This window comes from Geotrypetes seraphini, chromosome 3 (assembly GCF_902459505.1).
Source record: "Geotrypetes seraphini chromosome 3, aGeoSer1.1, whole genome shotgun sequence".
Taxonomy (NCBI): Eukaryota; Metazoa; Chordata; class Amphibia; order Gymnophiona; family Dermophiidae; genus Geotrypetes; species Geotrypetes seraphini.
Window position 1 is genome coordinate 307,410,364 of NC_047086.1, and position 18,301 is coordinate 307,428,664.

The window sequence follows — 18,301 nt, forward strand, 5'->3', positions numbered from 1 at the left end:
ATTTTATACTCAGGAATTTGTGCGCCATCCATATATAGAATCCAGGGGCATGTGTATAACAGGGCATTTAGCATGCATGCTAAAAGTTAGCATACTGCTAATGCTAACATGGCATTGTGCTGTTAGCATGCATTAAAAGCCACATTAAATATCTAATGCAGCTTAATAAACAGCTATTTTGTAGTGGTAAGAGATCAGAAGGTAATACTGTGCTAATCAGTTACGAGTATCATGCAGCAATGTAGCTGCGCTAACTGATTAGTGCATAAACACAGAACAAGGTAAAACGCAGACCCCACGGACCTTGTGGATCTTAACTGCACACCCTTAACAATCTGCTCACCGTGGGGTGAGCACGATTCATGAGGGAGTTATAATGAGGATCTCTGAGGGGCCTGCTTTTTACCCTCCCTATCCCAACCACAAGTGTAGAAGTTAAAACCCAGACCCCATGGAACTAAAAGCGCATGGCCTTAAAAAGAAAGTGGCCATGCTGTGGAGTCCCCAGGGATCCTCGCTTTTTAACTCCTGCAGACCTCATGGATCTCGCTGGAAGGGGTAACATGAGGCGTCCATTGAATGTTAAAATGTACAGCGCTGCATATGCCTTTCAGCAATATAGAAATGAAAAATAGTAGTAGTAGTAGTAGTGAGCGGGATCCGCGAGGTCCGCTGGAATTAAACAAGGATCCCTGCAGATTCCATGCCATGGCAGCTTTCTTTTTAAAGTCGTGTGGTAGTCATCCGCAAGGTCCGTGGAATCCTTGTTTGCAGGTCTATCAGAGATAAACTGAAATTACAAACCGCAGCTGTCAAAAACCAAGGTAAACAGATTTTTAAAGGTGTAGAGCAGGGGCGTCCAACCTGCGGCCCCGTGAAGTATTTTGTGTGGCCCCGATTGAGGGAGATGCAGTGTTTTCCTCTGCTGCTCCTGGGTGTTTACCGTCTTGCCGGCTCCGTCCTCTATCTTGCTGCAGCGTTTGCGCATTTGTGCGGCCCCAGAAACATTTTTTTCCGGCCAATGCGGCCCAGGGAAGCCAAAAGGTTGGACACCCCTGGTGTAGAGTTAAGATCAGTGAGGTCCCCATAAACACTCCCTCCAAGAAAAATTAAAAAGTATTTTTCAGCATGCAGTTAGCTTGAGTATAGATAGTAAGCTGATAGATGCAACAACAAGCAGCTATCTCAACTTAAGCGTAGTAAAAACATCCCTTATTTATCACTGGTGTTGAGCGTTAGTAAAAGGACCCCACAGTTTTTTGAGTTCATAATAAAATTAAGAACCATGAAGACAATCCAATTTATTGAACTGGCTAACAAATACTGCATTGATTCACCCCCCCCCCCCCCATCGGCACCTTCATTTTTTGATGCCGATGAACAATAATGAGCTTTTAAACTTTTAATTAGAGCGAAAATATACCCAAAGCCCACATCTGATCACCGGCTTCCATCCACAAAAGCCGAAGAATGTTAGAAAGCGTTGCTGCAGGTTGGCGTTGGCGAACTTTCTTGTCCCCGACCAGCCGCCGTCCAGGACTCTCTGTAGGCTGCGGGTTCGGCTCGCTGCTGCAGACAGTCCTCTCTGCGAGAGCGTCAGAGCCACGCCCATCCCCGCCCCGGTTCCTGTTGTTCCTTGCTTAAGCACCGCCTTTTCAGCAGGAACTAACAAATATTGCTGAACAAGAAGGGGGAGGGGCAGAAAGTGACGTCCGGGTCTCAGGCTGCAGGTAAAGAGCACCTGAGCCGGGCGGCCCAGACATGAGTCATGGCATCCGTCAAGGTGGCGGTTCGAGTCAGGCCCATGAACCGCAGGTAAGGCGACAGGCGGCTAAGTTCTTTCTGTTCCCTAAATAAACAGAAAACTTAGCAGCCGAGTTCTCAGTTCTCCCTTTGCAGGTGTTAGAGTCGGTCCTTTTCCCACTGTAGCTTGACAAATGTTTGTTTGTTTTCAACTCTTCCCTCTGACTCTCTTACTCCTCTATGTGCACTTGATGCTCATAAGCAAAGACATGGGATAACATAGCTTACCTTTTTATTTTATTTTTTTATTCGTTGCTTGACCCATTGTTTTTATGCCTTATTAGGCGCTGTAGTGAAACTTTGTTTCCCATCTCTCTCTCAATTGTGCAGGCTGCTAGTGCATCTCCCCCCCCCCCCCTATATTTTGATAAATGCAAGTTATGATCAGCCTGACCCATTGTTTTTATGCAGTATTAGGCGCTCTAGTGAAACTTTGTTTCCCATCTCTCTCAATTGTGCAGGCTGCTAGTGCATCTCCTCCCCCCTATATTTTGATAAATGCAAGTTATGATCAGCCTGTCACCACTCTCTCCTAGGACCATCCTGGGAAAATAGTAATTGAACTTCATTGTGATTGTCTCTGTCTATATTTCTGGTGAGAGATTTTTCTTAAGTCATATACCAGGTATGTGGCTTATTTGTAGGGTTACCATATGGCTCCAGAAAAAGGAGGATGGATTGAGACATCTGGGTTTTACTTCCATCGCTTTCAGTGGGTCTTGATAAAGTGAGAATGTTTCAACAACAGAGACGGTGTGCATAAGCGTCAGAGAGTCTTGGCAGTCAGGGTCTTCTGAAACAGCCAACAGCGAAATGCGTCAGGACCCCAAATCTGCAATATGTTACAGTGCAATGAAGCTAAGTTCTTTCTTCACACTTTTAAACTGTGTTTAACACTGTGTGTCAAGTTAAAATGATTATAATTCACAAAGGAAGCACGTAGTGCAGTGATTGAGATGCGAGACGCTTTAGTGGTGGGCTCTCTAGCTCATCGTACGGTCTCTAATTGTCAACGGTTCTCTGAGCACATATACGTAACTTTTACTATTAGAGTGAAGTGTGCAAGTATACCCGAAGTGTATATATGTGGTATTTAGTTTATAGTGCAATACACTGTGTGTGGGAAACATACTCCTTTTTCTGGAGCCATATGGTAACGCCAGTTATTTGAAAATTGCCTATCCTCCCTTTAGGAACAAGTGCACAGTGTTAGTTCTTTGCGTTTGTATGGCTCCGAGTGTAATGTCCACATCAGTAGTCGCAGGTATAGTATTTCATCTTCCTAACTGTTAATAATGAGCTTTTTATGTGAAGCCATACTGCAATGTGTGTTTTTTTAAAATCTAAATATTTCATAGGCAGAATGCTGTTTTTCAGGCAAAAATGTGCCAAAGCAGTGAAAAGCCTATTGAGTCAGTTTACTTGTGCAATTTTGAAATGGTTCATCTTTTCCCCAAGGGTGTAATTTCTGAAAGGAAGAGAAAGTGAAAGAAAAATATTCTGGGATATTATGTCTTCTAAAGTATTACATTTTAGACTCCATATAGTACTTTTGACATAACATCTAGTGCTAAAGGCATATAAATCTTGAATCAGTGGGTTATTTATCTCTAATTGCCAGTTGTGTAGAAGGTGTCATCTATTATTTTTGGCTCTGCCTTCTCTATCTGTGTTCCTCAGTTTCTCCTTCTACACGTGAGTTGAAGGTAACTCTGATCTGCTCCATTTTTGGTTTATTATTTTCTGGCTTTATGATCCCCTTTTTCTTCTACAACTACTACTACTAATTATTTCTAGAATGCTGCCAGATGTACACAGCACTTTACAGAGTTACAAAGGAGATTGCCCTTGCTCAAATGATCTTACAATCTAATCAATCAATCAAGATAGACAAACAAACAGGATCTCAAGGTAGGGATTACAGTTAGAGGGGACTGCTGGCTAGGGTGGTAAGCAGAGGGGGAGTAGGGTTATGAGTTGAAGGCTGTCTCAAAAGGGTGAGTTTTCAGCCTACTTTTGAAAAAGGGAAAGGGCATGGCAATGAGCTAAAAGTAATGAAGTCTGGAATAGGAACTGGAGGAGAAGAGTACAGATAAAAGCAATTTGTCTGAGGAATGAAGTTCTCATGAAGGTGTATAAGGAGAGATACTGTGGGACTGCCGAATGAACATACTTGTAGGTTAGTAATAAGAATTGGAACTAAAAGGAAGACAGTGAAGTAATTTGAGGAGAGGGGTGAGGTGAGTGTACTGAAAATAAGTTGTGCAGCAGAGTTTTGTACAGATTGCAGGGAGGAAGAGGTGGTTCTGCGGGAGACTTGTTAGAAGTAGATTGCAGTAGTCTGAGCGTGAGGTTATGAGAGTGTGGACAAGGGTCTGGGTAGTGTGCTCAGAGAAGAAGCAAATTTTGGTGATGTTGTAGAGGTAGAAGTGACAGGCTTTTTTTAGCAGTCTCTTGGATATGGGTAGAAAATGAGAGATCGGAGTCAAAGATGACTCCATAGTTACCAGCAGAAGAGACAGGAAGGATAACAGTTTTATTTATAGAGATGGAGAATGGAGGAAGAGGAGCAGAGGGTTTAGGAGGAAAGAGGAACAGTTTAGTCTTGGATATGTCTAGTTTTAGGTAGTTGTGGGACATCCAGGCAGCAATATTATCCAGACAGGCTCTTTTTCTTGAATTTTAGGTGATGTCTCAGGTATAGATCTGGGAATCATCAGCAACAGGTGATACTGGAAGCCATGGAAGGAGATTAGGGCACCAAGGGAAGAGGTGTAGAGAGAGAAGAGGTCCTAAGATAGAGGCCTTGGGTACATGAACCAGTAGTGGGATAGCAGCAGAAGAGGACCCACCAGCTCATACACTAAAGGTGCTATGGGAGATTTAGGAGGCAAACCAGGAGAGTACAGATTCATGGAATCCAAACGAGGACATTGTATTAAGCAGTAAGCAGTGATTAACAGTATCAAAAGCAGCAGACAGGTCAAGAAGGATGAGGATAAAGACCCTTAGATCTGGCCAGGAACAGGTCACTGCAGAGTTTGGTAAGGATGGTTTCTGTGGAGTGTAGAGGGTGAAAGCCAGAGTATAGAGGATCAAGAGTCTGTTGAGATGAAAGGAAGTCAAGGCAGCGACAGAGGACAGCATGCTCGAGTAGTTTGGATAAGTACAGAAGAATGGAGGCAGGAAAGGACCAGCGAGGGTTTTTTGAGAAGTGACTTTACCACTGCATGTTTGAAGGCATCGGGAACAGTTGCAGTGGAAATGGATAGGTTGAAGATACACCAGATAGCAGGGATAACAGTATGTGAGAAGGGGTCAAGAAGAGGGGTGGGAATAGGGTTAGAGGGGCATATAGTAGGCTTATCTGAAGACAGAAGTGTGGTTTCTTCCTTTGTGATTTCAGATGAGGAAGAAAAGTTGCCAAGTTAAGAGGGTGGGACCAGGCAAGTAGAGGTGGGTCAGGAGAGGGAGGATGTGCGGGTGGCACCTGAGTTGTTAGGGTGAAGGAAGAAGGGTTGGTGGGACTTGGAAGGTCAGAGGTTTTTTGGTGCTACAGATCCCCAGGTTCCCTGGGGCAGCTCTGCCTGGGTATAAGAGTCTATAGCTGGGAGGGCAACCCTGGTTTATATCACCTACCAAGCCAGCCTACACTAATTCTTTGTCTTGAAGGTGACTAACATAATTACTTGATTTGTTCAATCATTCTTAGACTGAATATTCTGGCCCCTGCTCTAGAAGTTGAATGTCAATCAAAGGGTAACAATAGGTGAGTATACTCAAGACTATGTTCCAATAAGATTCAAACAGGAGTTCTAGGAGGGAAGTATGAAATCCAGTTACATGGGAAGAACCATATCTTTCCTTTTTGAAAGTAGTCTAGCTAAGAAGGATATAGAGGAGCACTAATAGAAGTATTAAGTGAGAAGGAGAAGTAATTTTATAGGAGCTTGACACTATGACAATCAGCTGTCTTCTGAATCCTGAAGAGAGAAAACAAAAGGTTCTCATTTTGCAGTAACCTGATCAGAGAGGTCAGCCTGATACATGTCTGTCTCTCTCAGAGGCACAGAGTGCCCTAAGGCAAAAGGTCTGGTCATGGGAATACTGGATCTTGATAAGAACAAAGATTAAAGCTGTTGACCTCTACACATATAAACATCAATTGGGAAAAGGGTTAAAAGTTGCAAGCAGTAACATTGACAGGGTATATTTCATGCCCCCCCCCCTGGATTTATCTAAAACCTGTTCACAAAGGGCAAACCTCCAGCACTGGAGGAAACCATACCAACTGAAATATGTAGAATTTACTAGCACTATGCTGGGATAAGAGAACAGTAACTCTGTTGCCACCCATTAAGATAAAGAAGTTTAGTAATTCAATTAAAATCCAAGTTGAAAGGGAGATACTAAATAGATGGGAGGTACTTTAAATATTACGGCGTGGAGTTACATTTACCACCTACCTGCATGTATGAAAGATTGTAAGAGATGGGATGTGCTAAGTTTCTGTATATCTCTTAAATACTGGAGGATCCATTAAAGGGACTTGTAAAATGTTTAGAGCTGTTCTGGTTAACATTTTTTTTTTTTTGCACTGGATAATTTTCTTTATCTAATTCCTTGCTATGATCATAGTAAGCTCATTAACTAGTAGGAAGCCCTTTATAGACTGCATGCCCCGATTTAAAGATAAGGGGAAAGAAGAGTGGATTTGGCCACAGACCCTAATTGGAGCCGCAACTTAAAGGAGATTCAATCCAATAGTGCATGTTATTTTCTGTTCAGGTGACCCTGTTTTTCAAGTGTTTGATTTACTAATATATTTACTGAAAAACAAAGCAATAAAAAATAACATCTGGTTGAATAGTTACAATTGGGCATTTACTCTTTGCATCATTGCAAGTAGAAAGAAGACTTTTTATTCCATTTTAAACCAGATAGAAATAAACATCTATATACCCATTATATGCTCATTATATATTTGGTTACAGAAATGTTTTTGTTTTCACTCCTGATGCAGGTGTGTACCAGAACATGGCAATGTTGGGTTTTAGAGGATGTGTGTTTTATTTATACATATATATCTATTTGCTTTACTAATTTGGCTTAAGATATCGCTTTTTGTGTTCTAATTTATTTGTGACACAATGAGGTCCTTTTTACTAAATTGCAGTAACTACTAAAGTGTGCGCTCACTAGTGCTGCCCAATTCACAATTCGAATCGATTCACCGATTCATTTTGGGTGAATCGATTCAAATCGATTTACCCCGACAAAACATCGGCCTCCCGATTCGTTGACTGACCCTCCCCACTTGCCCTCTAAAGCAGGAGCGGCAGCGCTGCCTTTTGCTGGCCTGCCGCCCCTGCTTTAGAGGGCGAGTGGGGAAGGTCAGTCAGGAAGTGGCTTACCCGCTGGCCTCCCACTGCTGTGCTGTCCTGTCCATCTTCCCCAATGGCCTCCCGGAATGAATTTTCCTAATTTCAACAGCCTGCAGTAAGATCGCTGGCACTAGCAATCTTTGCAAGCTGCTTTACGGCTTCGGAGCTCTATTCTCTCTGCGGCGATCCCGCCCCTTCTCTGCTGAAATTAGGTAAATTCATTCCGGGAGGCCAGGGGGAACACACAGGCCTTCCCGGGGGGGGGGGGATGTAGTCCTTTGTGGGGGGGGGGGTAACACGCAGGCCTTTAGGGGGAGACAGGCAGGCCGGCCTTCGGGGGGGTGCAGGCCTTCAAAGGGGGGGGGGACAGGCCTTCAGGGGGGACAGGCAGGCAGGCCTTCGGGGGGGATTCAGGCCTTCAGAGAGGGGGACAGGCAGGCAGGCCTTCGGGAGGATGCAGGCCTTCAGGGGGGGGCAGACCTTCAGGGGGGGACAGGCAGACAGGCCTTCAGGGGGATGCACCGATGCAGGCCTTCAAAGGGGGGGGGGACAGGCCTTCAGGGGGGACAGGCAGGCAGGCAGGCATGTCTTTGGGGGGATGTAGGCCTTCAAGGGGGGACAGGCCTTCAGGGGAGGTGCAGGCCTTCAATGGAGAGACAGACCAGGGGAGGGGGGCCCTGGTGTAGAAGTAGACAGAGGGAGGGAGGGAAGGGGGGTTCAAAGAGATGTGTATATGCCGGACTTTGGGGGGGAAGAAATAATGAGTCTGAAAATAGAGGAGAGGAAGATAGATGATGGACAATGGGATTTAGGGAGGGAAGGAACAGAAAGGGAGAGAAGTTGGACACAAGGGATGGTGTGGATGGGGGGGGGGTAGACATACTGGATAGGAGGGTAGTTGGGAAAAAAAAGGGAGAGATGGTGGACCCTAGGGTGGTGGGGAAGGAGAGAGAGATACTGGATGTAAGGGTAGTTAAGAAAAGGTGGATCTTTGGATGGAGACAAAAAAAAAAGAAAGATGCCAGACCTCCGGGGGGAGGGAAGGGAAACGGAAGGGGAGGACAGAGATGGCAGATGGATGTTTAGAATGGAGATAGAGAAAGAAGGAGACCCTGGCAAGCAAGTTATCAGAACCAGAGCCTGGGACCAGCAAGATTGAATGACCAGACAACAAAAGGTAGAAAAACTAATTATATTTTCCTTTTTGTGATTACTATATGTCAGATTTGAAACGTGTATCCTGCCAGAGCTGGTGTTAGACCACAAATGTGAGCTAGGATTTAAGAGAGAGAGGAAAAGTCTTTTTTGTTTGTTTATTTTGTGTACACCACAGCGTCAGTGTGGTTAAGAGAAGGCAAAGGGGGTGAAGAGGCTATAAAATAAACCCACCAGGATGTTTGAAAAAAACACCCAATTGGTCAGGAAAATTGAATTGAATCGAAAAACCAATTCAGTAGGCTGAATCGAATCAAAATTTTTTTTTTTCCTGAATCGGGCAGCACTAGTGCCCAGTCTGGTCTCCAAAGACCTGTGGCAGATAAGGTTTGGCTTTTGACCTGGATTGCTACAGAGATGGACTTTTCTTCTTACTACAGAGATTACATTCTAGGGGAGGGGGTTCCCTCTCCTTTCTTGCAGGGTAAAGTTAGAAATGCTAATTGGATATACAAAAAGTATATATGATTAATAAAATTTTAGTAAACTATTAATGTAGGAACTTTCATATTCAAGGGTTCAGATACTCGGGGGTCTAACTAAAATGACAGCCTGAAGTGACAAGTCCTTTGAGGAATTTACAAGCTTGTTTGAGGTAGAAATCTTCTCCATTCTCCAGCTGCAGTGAGGGCTGCTGCCTTCCAGTTTGTGAGTACAGTGCATTATTTATGGGTGATTTTTTTTTTGAAGGGGGTCCTAAAATGAAATTTTTAGGTTATCTGGGGATTCCTTAAGTGCCCCCCTCCGCCTCTAAAAATAAAAACCCTTCCCCCAATTTTTGAAACTTTAATTCAGCTCTCCTGGATTGGTTGTATGGTGCTAAAATGCTGCTGCAGTGGCCATAATTCATTTAGCACCTCTTCGTTGAGCAGGAACGTGGGAAGATTGCTCCTGCTCGGTTTACCACTGGACCACCAGGGAATTGAAAGGTACATGGGAGATGCAGGAGGGAGGTAAAAATCATCACGGGCAGTGGGAGGGATCCTTCCTGTCTCAGCCCACCACAAGACTGCCAGGGAATTCAAAAAGTATGCGAGGGACGTGGAAGGGAATAAAACTTTTTAGAGTTGGTGGGGACATGAGGCGGGAGGGATTCCTCCTGTCCTGGCTCACCGCTGGCCCACCAGGTCTTACTGCAGGCCCAGCAGACACCTGCAAGAAGTCCGGGAGGGGCGCAGGTGGGCACTGACCTCAGTATAAACAGAGACCCTCATTTTTGGGCCCCAGAATCCATTTCAAATGCTCCTGTCTGGCTTTTAAGATCATTCACGGCATCCTTCTTCCCTTAATCCCACTATCTTTTAACTCCTCGAGTCCTGACTCTACCAGACCCGCCCAAAGGTATAAACTATCCTTCCCCTCTCTACACGGTATTCGCTATGCAGGCAAACTGGGAAAATCCCTTCTCTTCAGAATCACAGGTCTTTGGAACGACCTTACTACCCCGCTGCGGAACTTGGCTCCCTCCAATTATTCCGCAAGCAACTGAAAACCTGGCTTTTCACTAAAATGTAATTCTATCCCCCCTTACTCCTCTCTTCTATATATAAGTTCATGTAAACCTTTTTTTTCCCCTTCTCTTCCTATATTTTAAGTTCTTGTAAACCGTGCCGAGCTCCACATCCGTGGAGATGATGCGGTATATAAACTTAAGGTTTAGTTTAGTTTAGATTAGTAATTAAACTCTGGAATTCATTGTTGGAGAATGTGGTGAAATCAGGTTATAAGGGTTTAAAAAAGATTTCGATAAATTCCTAAAAGGGAAGTCCACAGGCCATTTTTGAGATGGCTTGGAGAAATCCACTGCTTATTCTTTGGATAAGCAGTATAAAATCTGTTTTACTACTTGGAATCTATTTAGGTACTTGGGACCTGGGTTAGCCATTGTTGGAAACAGGAAAAGGGACTTGATTAACTTTCAGTCTGTCCCAGTATGTCAATTCTTATGTTCTCATATTTTTGATAGTGTGATATTTCATTCCTATTGCTGATTTTAGTGTGTTGAGGAAACAACTATGAGATTCTGCAGGAATGATAGTCTGAACTCAGTGGTGAAGTTGCCTGTGACAGCAAGAGAACTCTTGTCCTTGGTTTTTATACTGATACCTCTGTCCAGTTCCCAGTGGCTTGTCACAATGAATTGTTCTTAAGGCTATCCTTAACAGTAACTTTAGTGCTGGCCTATGACTTAATTTGGCCCTCTAATTTCTGCAGTGTCTATATTTTCTTGATCATTTGCAGTCAGGTCTGTTTAGTTTTTTACTGGCTGTTTGGCCTTCCTCATTAATTAAAAAAAAAAAAAAAACTGTTCCTAATTTTATATAAAACCGAAGTCAGGCAAAAACTTCATTATTTCAGGATAAGAAATGATATTTAGAACAATAGTTAACCTGTTTAGATATGCAGTGAAGAAGAATGAGGTCATTCAATCTAAAATCCCCATGTGAGGTTTTTTTTTTTTTTTTTAAAGACAGCAGCAAGATCAGGAAAATGCATAAAATAAACTAATGCTATTTGATAGATATAAGCACCATAATGCTGAGTGGTGCATTGAGCTTAGAAGAATCTTGTTTCTGACATTGTCCAGTTGAGATTTCTGGGAAGTACTCAAGAGATCCTAATGCTGCTTGTTCCAGATGTGACAAACATTAATTTTTTTGTATGTCTGTCAAGGTTATCAAGAGTTTTGATATTCAATTTCAGATGTATGTCAATTAACTTTTCAATGTTCCCAGAATAGGGAATCTCTAAAAGACACATAGAGCAATGCTTTCCAGTCTTTTTGTGGCTATGATCCTATGATTGTGGCCAATTAAAATTGCATGGCTCCCTAGAAGTACAGGTTAATGATGCCCCTATGGAGAGCCTATTCAGGTCAGGACCCCTATTTGGAGTCTGAACCCCCAGTTTGGGAAGCTCTGCCACAGAAAATACTTTAGTTGAACCATATAAAGTATAAAGCTTAAATAAACCCAGAAAAAACCTTGGTACTGGAAGTTGATTCCCTTAATGTAATAAAGTTGTTTTTTATTTGCTTTCCCTAGTAAATGGAGTGGTTATCATCTGCTAAGAATATAATACGTAGTTTTGGGGTTCTAGAGGCCAATTTTTAACTGGGATTTGCAAACTGTAACTGTTATGAGATGTTTTATTGATTGGTCAGTATAGCCCTATTAGGACTTCTTAATTCATGCCCTATTTGCATGCAGTCCCCCTCAAAACTTTGCAAAGTTGTAACATGTGCATAATGGATTAGATTCTGAAAATAGCACTCCAATTTGGGCACCGAAGCAAATAAGCTGTTTTCTATAAATGGTGCACTGATTTGGGTGCTGTTTGTTGAATAGTTTCGGCACCGGGATCCATGCCCAGTTTTGGGCACGAGGATTTACACTAGCTGAAACCTGGTGTAAACTGTAGTGCCTAAATTAACACTTTAATTGGCAGATGGTGAAAATGTCTGCTTTATGTAACTTGATGTTGACCGAGAGCAACAGTGCCAAGTAACAGGCATTTGGCTTCTGAGCAACATTTGTGTTTCTATGGCTCTTATGGGAGATCTGCATCTCCAAATGCCTGTTATTGACGTTTCAGCTCTTCTTCAGCTGACAAACAGTGTGCTGCAGACCAAAATTAACCAACCCTGGACTACATCATACTTTGAAACAATAATATATTCTACAGTATAAATGTAATATGATGTGGCCCTTTTGAACCTGGGCGTAGCAGCCTATTAAGAATGAACAGATATGTGGTAGAATGGGTAAGCATGAAAAATAAAATAGCCATTATATTTTCCTCCTTTTGCTCTGGATTTACTAGTTAGGGTTTGGGCAGAGGAGAAGGGTTTATAAATGGCTATATAAAATTACAATTGGATAAGCCAGAACACAAACCAGATAAGACAAATATGGGATAATATATTGATCTAAATATGTGTTTTTGTGTTGTCACTGGAAACAGGAGTTGGCCTTCTCTCAGGTCACTAGAATTAATATATAAGCTCTGTTGAAGACCAGAGAAGATACATCCAGGCTGTAGCTTAGTTTTATGAAGTTCCATTGTTTCAATGTGTGCCCAGCCTGGTCTCCAAAGACCTGTGGCAGATAAGGTTTGGCTTTTGACCTGGTTGCTACAGAGATGGACTTTTCTTCTTATTACAGAGATTACATTGTAGGGGAGGGGGGTTCCCTCTCCTTTTTTGCAGGGTAAAGCTAGAAATGCTAATTGGATATACAAAAAGTATATATGATGAATAAAATTTTAGTAAACTATTAATGTAGGAACTTTTATATTCAAGGGTTCAGACTGAAATATACTTACCTCTAAAAATTGTACTGGAGGATTCATATAGAAAAATGTAGGTTTTTTGGGAGTGGATTGGCTACTCCCCTTCTCTTTCACTGAGACACAGGATTTTCAGTGCATGCTCTTAAGTGACTCGGTAATATGGGAACAGCAGTTTGACTTTTAAGGAGAAATGATTTAAAGCTGTGTGTATGGATAATTTTTTCTCTAAGTATATTGTAATACCTTTTCTTGGTTTCTTCTGTATTTTTCTTTATTAGATAAGCTAGTATTAAAATGTAACTTTTAGGAATTCTTGTGTGAGGGGAACAGACATCCCCCAATATGCATGCAAGCGCCTTATATGGTATCAAGTATTCTTGACCAATTATATGCAGGCAGTAAAATATTGTCATATATTAGGTATATTTAAGGTAACTTAGCAGAATGGAATTCTGAGAGCGTTAAGTCAGGGAAGTTGCATTTACACTCTCTGACTTGCAATGTCCCTCCATTGTACAAATAATTGCCTTATGAAACAGGATGTCTGTTAAATTTTAATAAAAAATATTTTATCGGAAATATTTGTACAATTATTATCATTTCAGTGCACCTATGAGCAGGGTAGAACCAAAACTCTGCTCATATATAAACCATCATAGAATGCAATCATCCTAAACAGCAAATGAACTGCCAGTGATGATGACAACCTTACTCTCTTTATTTAAAAAAATTCATAGTCTGCATTATCTAAAAATCTAAAGATGCCTTCTCACTGGAGCTGGCACAAATTTTAATGGTTTATACAGCAAACACTATAATAAAGTACAAAGTTCAAATCAATAAAACCAGTGACAGAAGGTATATTCCTACTGGGTTTCACCTTAACATTTCTAATGTTCTCCTGTGCCTTGTCTAACAATCCTCTTTTGTATTGGTGTGTCTACAAAGTGCCTTTTGTTGAGTGGCCACATCCAACGATATTTCCTCTCCTGCATGGAATGTTTGAAGAGAACCTGCTTCTGTGAGTTCAATAACATAGCTTTGCAACTTCTGCAAAATTCTGGCACAGACTGTTCTTTCTTGCCTTCGAAATACATAGTTTCCCCAGACCAGCTTTCTAACTTTCCATTGCATTCATTGAAACTCTCCAAACTCATGGTGCAACAATTCAACGATGTCTAAATGTCATAATATAGCTTTCAGGTATTGCAGTTTTCACAGTGGCATGACAGACGGATGGACAAATATAGAGGTCAGTTTCTTTGTGAAAGAATGCATAAGAATTAAAACAAGAAGAGTATGCGATAAACAGGAGCACGCTACAGGGGTTTAAAGAAGCTTTGGATAGGTACTTGGAAGACAAAGGGATTGAGGGGTACAGATAAGAGTAGAGGTAGATTATAGGGATGGGATTAGAGGTAAATTACAAAATTAATCAGGGACCACTGTTCAGGCACTAGGCCTGATGGGCTGCCGCGGGAGCGGACCGCTGAGCAAGATGGACCTCTGGTCTGACTCAGCGGGGGCAACTTCTTATGTTCTTATGTGCTTATGTATTTTCAGTACATTTCAAAACCTGAAGGTTTCTAATAGTAAAGACCCTCAGAGAAGGCACTTACTCTGCAGTAGCACTCCTACGCAATGTCAAAAGACTTCAAACTAAACTGTATTTTAGCAGTAATTGCTTATCATCCTTTCCTCTTACCAACGATGTGTCTCCCAAGGGTTTCTGCCCAGAAGGGAAGGCTTAGGATAGCAGTTTTAGCTGGAAATTCAGTCATTAGGTTTGTACATAGCTGGTTGGCTGGTGGATGTGAGGATCGCTTAGTCACTTGCTTGCCTGGTGCAAAAATAATAGTCCTCCCATGTTGTCAGAGATAAGATTTTAGACCATTGCTGGGGAGGAGTTGGCTGGAGGTATGTACAGGGGAGTAGTTGGTGGAAGAGAAGCTGTAAACTATAAATGATGCAACAAGCAGAGAGGTGAGGGACATTGAAGCCAGATGAGCCTAGCCTGTTAAAGATTGTATTAAGGAATCAATCTTGATGTATGGAGCTTTCATACTTAAAAGCAGCATGGTTAATAAAGTCAAGGCAAATCACACAAATTGAAAAGCAAACATATACCAATGTCCAGCTGTGTCAGTTGGAAAATTGCTATTGTTATCCTTTTCCCCTTTACATATGGAAGGATTCCAGAGTATTTTGTATCCTCCACAATGTTTAGTCTGTTTATTTCAAGACTCTCTTTAATATTGTAATGCTACCCCTCTACTAATTCTATCCATCCTATCACTGTGATATAAATTTGTACCCAGAGAGTGGTGGAGAACTGGAATGCTCTCCCGGAGTCTGTTATAAGGAAAAACACGCTCCAGGGATTCAAGACAAGGTTGGACAAGTTCTTGCTGAACCAGAACGAACGCAGGTAGGGCTGGTCTTGGTTAGGGCACAGGTTTTTGAGCTGGGGGCCACCGCATGAGCGGACTGCTGGGCGCGATGGACCACTGGTCTGACCCAGCAGCGGCAATTCTTATGTTCTTATGACTGTGTCCCATTGGTCATCTTCTTTCCATCAGGTTTCAGAGATACCTGTTAAATCTTATCTTTTACTTAGTGCTATATATTTTAACTACCCCCTTCTTATTATTTTTTGGGGTTCTAGCATTTGTATACAGACACTTCAAAAATGCTTCTTATTTGTATTAACATCTGCTCAGTAATTGACAATACAGTTTACAAGCAATCAAGTCTTTAAAGGCACCTGGTCTACTATGCCTTTTATTGGCAACTTTACTATCTGGATGCCCATCTTCCCTGTTATAGTGATTATCTTTCAAAGATACCATTTTATTTTGGGCGACTGTTGGCTTTCCTCCAGTTTTTAGTTTAAAAAGCTTCTCTGTCTCCCTTTTTAAATGTTGATGCCAGCAGCAAATGTTCCACCCTGGTTAAGGTGGAGCCTACTCTTCCAGAATAGGCCTTCCCTCCTTCCCCAGAATGTTGCCCAGTTCCTAACAAATCAAAAACCCTTTTCTCTGTACCATCATTTCATCAATGTGTTGAGACTCTGGAGCTCTGCCTGTCTCTTGAGTCCTGTGTGTGGAACAGGGAGCACTTCTGAAAATGCTACTCTGGAGGCTCACCATATGATGGTTCCTCCTGTCACTCCTCCGTAAGGGCTTGTCCAACACCCACAGATGAAACAGCCTCGAGTCCCATGGTTGGGCTCTCCTGTTGAAGTGCCCCCACTTCCAAGCTCTCCGTTGTTACTGCACTTGCCTCGAGAAGAGGAACAACCCTCCCTCTGGGGTTTTCTCGCTCCGTGGAGAGCTGGTAATCCGAGGTTGCGGGGGCGGTGCTCATGCGTCGGGGCTTAGGGTCGTATCTGGCCCAAGGAGAGCTACTACATTCCCACCCATGCGCGGTGCTTCCAGCGGGCTATCCTCTGACATTACTAAAACATTTTGCATCTGCCATAGAAGATCTTCAATATTGTCGGCAGGGACCCCTCCGGTGCGCTGCGAGGCAGCAGCAGCACTCTGGCCACGTCGCTTAGGCATTTCAGGTAGGAAAAGTTACTACCACAAAGTTTTTTCCCTGGCTTTGAACCGCAGTCTTCCAGAGCGTGTTACTCAGTATATCAAGCCTGCAGCCATCTTGGATCCACACTGCCTGAATATTAATGGTCAAATTTAAGGGTTCTTAATTCTCCTTCTGTTAAATTGTCCCCTATAAGAAGTTCTCAGGGATTCAGAGGATGGTTTTTCATTATTGCAAAAGAAAACAGGGTGGTTTCCCTTGTGGTGGAACATCCTTCAAATAGTTTAAACATTATATCAGATATATTAGAAAGATCTCCAAGATAAGATAGCTTTTAGAGCTACATTGATTGTATATTTTTTCTTTTCTTTCTAGAGGATAGAAATGCATAATATAGATTATATTTGAGACATGTGTCTTCCACTTTATTTATGGGAGATAGTTTGGATTTTTATGAATCTTTCTAGAAATACTCAAGTGTGAAGAAAGATAAATTTCTATTCATGAGACAAGAGGTGCTTGCTGTATTGTGACCTTAAATAATGTGGTATATCACTTTTTTGATCTATATCATTTACTGTATATACTTAAATATAAGTCGGGCGGTTTAATACTCAAGTGCCCTGCCAGGCTCTGCACCCAGCCCCCTCCCTGCCAGGCGCACAGCCCACTTCCCTCTCTCCCTGCCCTGTCCATCGTACCTCCTCTGCCGCTGGAATCCCTGGTGATGCAGAGATGTAGCAGGCAGGAGCGAGCTTTCCGAGCTCCTGCTCCGCTGCTAACCCGGTTGGTCGCTGCCGCGAGTTCCGGCTTCAGCCGCTGAGAGGTACCGAGCGGGAGCGTGCTTTGGTGTTGCTGGTCGGCGTTAAGTGGCTTCCTGAATGGCTCCCACAAATTCTCAAATTCCATAGTTTGGGGGTTTCATTGAAAAGATGCTTGCGAAAAGAAATTCCTGCTTTTTTAATATATATATAAATTTCCTACTTCAGCCTCTCCTGTTTTGTACTGGTCATGTCCCACTCTTTTTGTGGACTAATATAACCATTACATACATGTATTAATGAGGGTTACACATCTCCCTCAATATTCGCGGGGGTTAGGGGCCGAGCTGGCCCGCGAATATTAAAAAAACGCAAATAATATTTGGGCCAGTTCTAACCCACCCCTCAGCTTTCCCCCGGAATTAAAGCTGTATTCTGGACCTTCCCTGCCTCCCTCTCGCTTTCACCGGAATCCCTTAAGCCTTACCTGGTGGTCTAGCGAGTTTTCGGGGCAGGAGCGATCTTCCTACGCTCCTGCCCTGTGCAGATCACTCGTAGGAAATGGCTGCCGTGAGCTTCCATAGTCTCGCGAGATTATGATGGGCGCTCATGGCAGCCATTTCCTGAGTGATCTGCAAGGGGCAGGAGTGTAGGAAGATCGCTCCTGCTCCGAAAACCCATTAGAGTACCAGGTAAGGATTAAGGGATTCTGGGGGAAAGCGGGAAGGAGGCGGGGAAGGTCCAGAATACTGCTTTAATTTAAAAATTAAAAAAAAATTGCGAATAACCGAATTTGCGGATGCTGAAACTGCGGATTCGGAGGGAGAAGTGTATTTTGATTTCATTTCCTTACTTTTATATTTCCTTGTACTAATAATATTATTGTGTCCAAATCTTGTTCTTTGTGTTTAAACATGAAATTCTCTGTCTCTCATAACAACAGTTACAAACACAGGCCACAAAAGAACTGGTTTTACTGTAGTTTTGACCTGCATCACAGATGGCAAAAAAATTAAAACTATCTGTTATTTTTAAATGATTTGATTTGTTTGTTATACTGTGTAGAACAAAAAGTATTAAAATGGTTTACAATTAAAAAAGCAATATAAAATAAACAACAATAAATTAATAGTGCAATATACTAAATAAAAATAAAACTATTTAAACTACCGTATTTTCGCGGATATAACGCGCACCCGTGTAAAACGCGCACACGGGTATAGCGCGCAAAAACCACACTTGTATGTACGGAAACTTTTGTATACAGCACTCATGGGTATACCGCGCTTGCTGCCCGACTCTCCT

The 18,301-nt window shown here is 42.5% G+C and overlaps 1 protein-coding gene across 7 annotated transcripts in view; it reads left to right on the forward strand.

The window, feature by feature from the left end:
• Window positions 1–1,663: 1,663 nt before the first annotated feature.
• KIF16B (kinesin family member 16B) overlaps window positions 1,664–18,301 on the forward strand; it is a 309,438-nt gene continuing 292,800 nt past the window's right edge. For 4 of the 7 annotated variants that reach the window (XM_033936633.1, XM_033936634.1, XM_033936636.1 and 1 more), the window contains exon 1: window positions 1,664–1,815. In XM_033936633.1, the coding sequence (XP_033792524.1) occupies window positions 1,769–1,815 (47 nt within the window). In that variant the 5' untranslated portion in view covers window positions 1,664–1,768. Of the gene's footprint in view, window positions 1,816–8,918; window positions 9,051–18,301 lie in introns of all 7 variants that reach the window. The other 3 variants (XM_033936639.1, XM_033936640.1, XM_033936638.1) reach the window with 2 other exon arrangements.